At 31.8% G+C, this 7,763-nt stretch overlaps 1 protein-coding gene across 1 annotated transcript; it reads right to left on the bottom strand.

Moving 5' to 3' along the window:
• Positions 1-1,789: 1,789 nt before the first annotated feature.
• On the bottom strand, positions 1,790-7,467 carry LOC114380273 (serine carboxypeptidase-like 51). Its single transcript, XM_028339278.1, has 14 exons — positions 7,343-7,467; positions 6,896-7,167; positions 6,521-6,615; positions 6,326-6,433; positions 5,977-6,217; positions 5,514-5,557; positions 5,365-5,432; positions 5,141-5,246; positions 4,660-4,868; positions 4,505-4,574; positions 4,147-4,197; positions 3,840-3,892; positions 3,592-3,727; positions 1,790-2,128 (listed from the first exon to the last, which is right to left on the bottom strand). Exons 2-14 carry the CDS (start codon positions 7,023-7,025, stop codon positions 2,060-2,062), a joined length of 1,380 nt encoding a protein of 459 aa, XP_028195079.1. The 5' UTR covers positions 7,026-7,167; positions 7,343-7,467; the 3' UTR covers positions 1,790-2,059.
• Positions 7,468-7,763: the final 296 nt, after the last annotated feature.

The following is a 7,763-nucleotide window of genomic DNA, read 5'->3' as shown; positions in this document are numbered from 1 at the left end:
GGAAGAAAGTTAACAAAAATGTCATTTTAAACACCTTTTTATTGGTGAATATTACTTGTTAGTTTTTGCGAGAATGTTAGTGAGAGGATTTGAATTGACGATTTTTTTTTTCCTTTTTCCTTTAACTTTCTTCCCAACCATCAAACTAACCTATAAATACATTTTTGTTATTGATTTATTTTCTAAAACGTTGATACTCTATTTAAAAAGCAACATAAATATGAAGTAATTTAATTGGTTTTTCAAAAAATAAATTAATATACACGGAGTTATTATTGATGTTCTCTGCTTCATCCTGTTCTAGGTTGCTTGTTGACTCCAGTTTCGACGCTAGGTAAGTGACAGTGTGATTGCACCCACGGACAGTTACATGACTTGTAGCTGGGATAAATTTAATGGCTAATTGGCTACAGAACAAAACTTGCTACAGGGTAAATCGTGAGATACTTCTTATGCTCATTATTACGTGGGGGCAGTCAACTATCCACCGGTGAAGAGATCTACTAATGAATGTCGCCGTATAAACAATGACCAAATTTTTTTGGGCTTATCACAGGTCGTAATTGGTGGCCTTTTGGTAGTAAATTTGAATGCTGTGGCAATAAACTTCCGACATCTATCCAGTTTGAAGTTATTAACCAACTAGTCTTTGAATTACTTCTCAAATATGAAGCTTCATGCCTTGCTTTCTTTTATCTTTTTACCAACGCCAAATAATTAATCATAGGTTAAATTATATTTTTTATTCTTATAAATAGAAAAATGTTTGAAATTTGTCTTGAAAATTTTTTAGTATGTTATTTGTCTTTACAAAATTATATGTATCAATGATGTAAAAAATATCATATTTACATCAATTATATATATAATGGAAAACTTATTGGAAATTTTATAAAAATAGATTCTAAACATTTTACCTTACTTGTAATCCCAAGTTTTTGGCTTGAAAGAAGAAAAACTCTAGGGACGAAATCTTAGTGAGGTTGTTAATTAGAGGACAAAATGTCAAATCTATCTGATTTTTATAAAGCAGACAATAATTGATATATCATGTATGTTTATAGCAATCCTCCATCATCTCTAAACTCCTTTATCAGAAAATATTGCATGGTCTAAATCATCACATATGATCTCAATCAATTTTTTTTTTCAATTTATGAGAAAGAGATGATAAAATCCAGTTATGTGGAAATTGGCTGCAAGCATAATGGTGGTCCCAACTATATCCCTTAATAGGAAACCTTGCTCTTTGGTTTTGGAATTCGTGAGATGTTAAATAGGAAAGCTCTGTCTAGTTCCTTTCAGATTTTGATCAAAGTGAAGCCCAAGCTACAAATGGTAGAAACCTTCATTAAGTATTTGCAATTGGTAAGTGGCAACACATTTGTCAGAGACCCCTCCCCCGACAATACGGTTTCTCATCTAAAATATTCAGTTAAGTATATTTATATCTCACATCTTGAAAGTTCAATTTGAATGCAAACAAAGAACTTTATTACTTAAACAAACAAAAAATATTCAAGGTTTCCTTTACCATTTCTGAATCACTAGGCGAATCTTGTATCTCCTAAGATCCTTACCTTCCTCTCTTTATAAAAGAGATATTCAATGACAATTTTTTTATTTTTTTTTGCATATTATATACAAAGAATTCTAACTTTTTCACATCTATTTTTTATACCTTCTTTATACCACATTTTATTATTTATATTTACTGTCGGATTGTTTGTTACATGTATCGTTTTACCTTTTTTAATATCTCTTTTTTCCCACGAGTATATACATCTTCTTGAATAAGAAATAATTATTTTCCATTTTAAAAGTCAGAATATAGTGAAGAGACTAAATTTCAAGGATAAAAAAAGTATATAATTAATTATGACATTCGGAAAAGAATGAGATGGTAAAGCAAACAATCAGTAGGATCACTGTAACGAGTCTTTTTATTGCTTTTCACTGCTTGATGATCATGTTCTATTTTGTTTGTTGACTCTCTTCTTGTACGCTGCTTCACCTTCCAAAGAGTAGTAGTAACATTATTTCCTTTTCTATGCAAATGTCAAGTAGCTGGTGACTGTGTAATTGCACCCACCATGTCTAGTGCCACGCATGGCTGATCAGTGGGTACCTGCAGCAATAAGTAAACAAATTAAAAGTTACTGCAGTTTTATGAGACAAAAGAACTGAAACATAGACACATATCTGATTTTTTTCTTTAAGAGACAGTATCATTGGATCTTATAACTTGGACTCTGACACTAATGTTGCCCACAAAAGTAATAACGTAGTTACCATACCACTTAATCTGATCTTGTGGTACTAGTACTACACCCTCATCATCAATTGCTTCTTTATCATTTCTTGCATTATTTTCAGTACCTTACTCTCCCCACCCCCAAGATTTCAAGGATATTTTTCTATCCCCACCCCAAAAAATGAAAAATGATTTCCAAATTAGTCTGGACTACAATGATCTAAAGTAGCTATCGTACTTAGAGTTAGGAGCGATAGATTTGGCTTCAATAATTTTTGGTGTACTAGTGCCAACAAAGTTTGACTCTAGCATCTAATATAAATTATATTATTAAAATTGTTTTCCACCTGGTCGATTCTAATGAGTAATATTTACTGTTATTTAGGTACTTTTAAAGCACACGTTAAAATATGGAAGTAAAAATTATAATAATTTTATTAACTTTAAAAATTTAAATTTTATTAATGTTTTTTTAATATTCTTTTAGGGAATCTTCCGATAAATTGATCAATCCAAATAATATATAAATAGATAGTTAGATATATAGATCCATCTAACTAATATAGGTTTTGTATTTTTTTCTAAAAAAGGTAAAGCAAAAATAAGGAGCAGAATACTTCAATTTGCAGGCATCAAACACGTGAAAACCCGTTGAATTTTTTTGGTAAAAGATAAAGAAAGAAGAACGATGGAATCTGGGAAAGCAAATTTATTCTTTGACAGGTACATATGAATAGATTCTTTAAAAAAAAAAAAAGTGATCCTAAGATGATACTCATTGAGCGCAAAAGAAGCTACTTTTTTTCATCCCTTCAGTAAATTAGAGCTCTTTCACATTTCCAACTTTACGTACAAAAAAACATGACATTGACTAGCAAGCTTTACTCATTTTGCTATGATTATATGAATATAACTGTGGCTAAAATAAATAAATAATTCCTATAAAATCCATTTTGATTTTCTTACAAAAAATAAAGTATTATTTTTTTAAGTTACAAAAGTAATAAAAGTCATGGTAAATTAATAAAAAAAATGTTTTTATTAGTCAATAACTTTAAGGTCTCTTATTTGTCAATAAATGGTATATAACTTTATCACTCAGTAAATAACTCTTACTATGAGGTCTCTTATTTTTTAAGAGAAAAATGATATGATATTCTTTTTTTTAGTGAATATCAAAGTGAACCTTTATAAATTATAATATTACTAGAATTGGATTCATCTTTATGTAGAAGATGAGGATGAGCATAAGACAAGTGACTTTGTTTGATGCTAGTAATATTGTTGCATTGAAAACGTATGCATAGCTGTAGAGAAGATGATTGATGTGTACTTACAAAATGGCCAGCTTTGAGGATCCAATAGAAGTATAGGTTTTTATATGACTTAACAAAGCCTTTGGTTGTAGATTTGTCACTTCCGCAGTAGAGAGGTGTTCTATCTTTCGCCAAGAAAATTTTAAGCCCTTCCCACCTATTATAGAATAATAATTAAAAAAGATGGATAACACATTAAAAAACTGACGTTTGCTTTCAATTCCAACAATCTTGAAGGATAAATAATTAGGAGAGAAAGAGATGCATACTTTAGTTTATGAACCCAAGCTTCAGTCCCCTTGGTTGAACAAATCAGATCGACCTGTAATAATCAGACAGAATGTGATGTTACCTATATTAAAACACAAAAATTAAGAGAATCATTTGATTAAACTTGAAGGATAAAACAAGACCGACAAATCGATCAAATAAAATAATCTGATTAATTTGAGAACAAGTCCACATGTTAGAATAAAATAATTGTGGTACCTGTATTATATTCATCCAATCATGAATATCATCAATTCTTATTATTATAGAAACTAACAATGGAAGTGTTGTGGAAAGGGACCTTACTTGTCCATTGTACACAGTAACATTGACCCCTTTTGTCAGCAGTTCATCAACCTGGAGATTTTAAATTAAAGAACATCAAATATTCAAAAAAAGAAAGGAAAATTTTGCCCGCTTTAAGAAAACCAGTGAGAAAAGAAAGCACAAATGGACTATTTATAATTAGGATATGATTGTGAACTTGAATATGATATTTATAATTTTTTATTTATTTAAAAGGAGAGTCAAACTCCGGTAAAAAAAATTATAACAATTAACACATACTATTTAACTAATTGAACTAGATCCCTAATATATTTGCATTTAAATTGAAGCTTAAAACCATAGTTCTCAGCTTGTTTGACACTTATTTTCTTCTTACCTCGTTAATTCTTGGTCTCATAAAATCACCTGCAAGATAGTTGAAAACATCACCAGACTGCCCTCCCCATCTGTCATCAAGTAGTTAAGAGAACGTTTGATTCGTTAGCATTGAAATTGAGAGTACTTTTTCTTGTCAAAGAATTAAAGACTTACGTGACATTCTCAGGGATGATCTTTAACTTTTTCTTTATGACACCGTTTAGTAACTTGTCAAGATCATCATCACCACCAGGAGATGATGACCTTGACCTCATGGAAGTAAGATATCTGGAGTACTTCTCCATTGATAATTTCTCATATGACCCTAACTCCATTGCTGCTATGTCATCACCTCCCGCATCCTCCAATAAATTGTAGAAGTCCTGAAGTTAACCAAAAATTATATAGGACTTCTTAGGAGTTGTAGTAGTACACACGAAAGCACAATGATTTTTTTTGTCAGCTAATGTTAATTGTTAGTGTGCTAATGTTAATTGTTAGTGTTATTTTTGTTAGCAGGAAGAATTGAATCCACAACCTTCCCCCTATTTCTTCTTTCTTAACCATCCAACCAATCTTATATCTCCATAAAAAAGCACAATGTGGGTTATAAAGGGAACTCAATTAAAAAGATGTTGAATGAAGATCATAGTACCACATTGTTGCTGCTGGTAGCAATCACATTCTCAAGTTCACCCCATGAGTCGGTGGCTTCAACAAATTTACCGTCCTCAATTTGCTGCTTGATCCTCTCAGCTATACTGATCTCTAAAATGGGTTTGTTAGATAACACACAAAACAAGGCCATTTCCATAGAATGTTACATTTTGTTTTGCATGTTAGTTTCTAATTGAGAAGTGGAAATTATACAGATTTTACCTGTTTGATTTTTGCAGTCCATTATCGTCAAGTCGTGAGAGGTCTTTAAGGAGAGGACCCCATGAGAACTGCAATATTGAATTGAATATTGAAAAAATGGAAAAGTTCAACAAAAATTGGTGGACAGAACTATTCAATTTATTATGTACCACAAAATCTTCAGGGGAGATCCAACTGTCTCCTAATGCCACACCTACACAGGAAAAAAAAAGTTACCCCAACTCATTCATTTGTTGGACTTCTTCTGCTCTAAAATTATTTAATATAAAGGATTCACAATTTCATCCATTTCCTAACTAACAAAATGAAATTCACCACTTAACTCCACTCCTAAATCAAAACTGTTTTCAATCATCATAAATTGAGAAAGACCAACATACCAACATGATATTACATGGTTGACAGATAAACTTACTCCTTGAGCATGTAGCCATAGATTCAATTCCCAAACCCATGTGTATGGAAAAACATATATTAAGAAACATCAACTCCTTAAATAGATATCAGTACCTCAAAAAATTAGTCCTTAACTCCCCGTTAAGAAATACTTGAGTTCACCCAAAAAGACCAATCTAGAATCTGACAAATGCATATAATTCGATAGAGGATTACCTCCAAGTCTAAGCTTCAATTTCCCATCTTCTATAGCTTTCAGAGCAGATAACCCAGCAGTGACAGCAAATTTGCCACCATATGACTCTGCCACAATGAACAGAGGACTCTTTTGCAGTTTCTCATCCCCACTGAATAATTCAATCAACAATGTAGTCAAGTCGGTGGCTGCCTCATCATCTGTTTTCACAAAGAGTTTCTTATCCTCCACAAAACTGTACCCGGTTCCAACTGGATTGTCCTATATCGTTCACAACATTAAAAAGCATTGAATGATCATAATTGAGATCCACAAAGTAAAAAACAAAGCTTAAACAAACTCTTTTTTTTATATAATGATTATTATTACCACAAACAAGAGATCTGCTTTTCTCAACCATGTGGAATTCCGCGGCTTCAAGCTTCTGTCCAAAGGCCCAATCTCCTCAAAATTTCCAATCCCAACTCCTGAAGCACCCTGCTCAATGTTTCAAAGATCTCAGATCGTAGGTTGTTTGTTCATGTTTTTGTTTATACCACCACAAACCAATTCAATAACACTTACAGGTCCTCCTTGCAACCAGAGAACAATTGGCCACGGCTTAGAAGGATCTTCCACTCTATATGGACTTTTATAAAGCCACCAAAACATGTGCGCTTCTGTGATGACGATAAACAACAACACAACAAAGCAAAAAAGAATTGCAAGTATTAGCTGAATTCCACTCCAGATTCCTTTTTCCCACACTCAAAAACAACAACACCAACAAAGCCCTATCTCACTAGTTGAAGTCGACTACATGAATTACACGATATCATTTCATTCGACTAAAGCTAAATTACAAAAAATATGATTAAAAAAAATTGAAATCTTATAGTATATTATGAGTTGGTATGTCCAAATGAATTAAAATTACGAAATTGTGAAGCATTGGCTTACTGGGTCTGACTTGAACGTATCCCCATTCCTCTGATCCGTCTTGGCAATTCAAAGCTAACACCTTTCCTCCATGAAATAGCAGAGCAATGAATAAGAGAATGGAGAAAAAAAAGGGGACCTTTTTCTCCATTTGAAGAAGAGAAAGAAAGGAAGCAATATGAGAAGAGAAGGAGTGAAGTGAAGCAAAGGATACGGCAATTGATATTTATATTGGTGAGTCAAAGCAGCAAAGAGGATTGCTTAGGAAGAAGCTTGTTTTGTCATGTCAGCGTCTGCAACAACAGAACAGAACCAGAAAATGAGAAAAACTGAAGAAGGGGTGTAAGAGTCCTACGTATGCAGGACCATTGAGAGTGGGTCAAATGCTATAACATGATGATGCTCTTCAGTTGATGATGCTAAAAAAAAAAGAAACAAAAACAATCCCATCCTTAAAAGCAAGGTTACTCTGTTCTTCTGAGACAAGATCGTGAGAGTCTGACTGCAAGTCGTGTGGGGGCCATCAAGAGGATATTAAGAGATTCACTTGAAAAAAAGAAAATGAATATAGACCTCATTTTGAGGTTTACGAGAGGAAAAAAAGAAAGAGAATGAAAGAAGAAAAAAACAAGTAAAGAGAGAGAAAATAATAAATGTAATAATGATTGAAGGGACAAATATTACTTTCATTTCTTTTTAATAGTAGGATTTTTTGAAAAATGTATATTTATTTATTTGTTGTTTGTAAAATTTAAAATTATATTAATTATTCTTTTATTTCATTATTATTGTCATCTTAATTTATTTTATAAATATAAAAATCAATAAATAGATGAGAAAATAATAGTTTTACAATTTTAATTTTATTATTAATAATTCATTTTTACTT

The sequence above is a fragment of the Glycine soja genome, chromosome 12, assembly GCF_004193775.1.
Source record: "Glycine soja cultivar W05 chromosome 12, ASM419377v2, whole genome shotgun sequence".
Classification (NCBI taxonomy): Eukaryota; Viridiplantae; Streptophyta; class Magnoliopsida; order Fabales; family Fabaceae; genus Glycine; species Glycine soja.
Note: the sequence above shows the minus strand (reverse complement) of the source record. Positions and strands in the feature narration are given on the sequence as shown.

Bases quoted from the DNA above. Each gene is read 5' to 3' on its own strand.
- LOC114380273 (XM_028339278.1), bottom strand. From the start codon at position 7,025: ATGGAGAAAAAGGTCCCCTTTTTTTTCTCCATTCTCTTATTCATTGCT. The intron at 4,575-4,659 runs GTAAGTCTTTAA...ACTTGATGACAG, and splicing joins ATCATCCCTGAGAATGTCAC to ATGGGGAGGGCAGTCTGGTG. The intron at 2,129-3,591 runs GTAAGTACACAT...TTATTGCTGCAG, and splicing joins TCCTCAAAGCTGGCCATTTT to GTACCCACTGATCAGCCATG.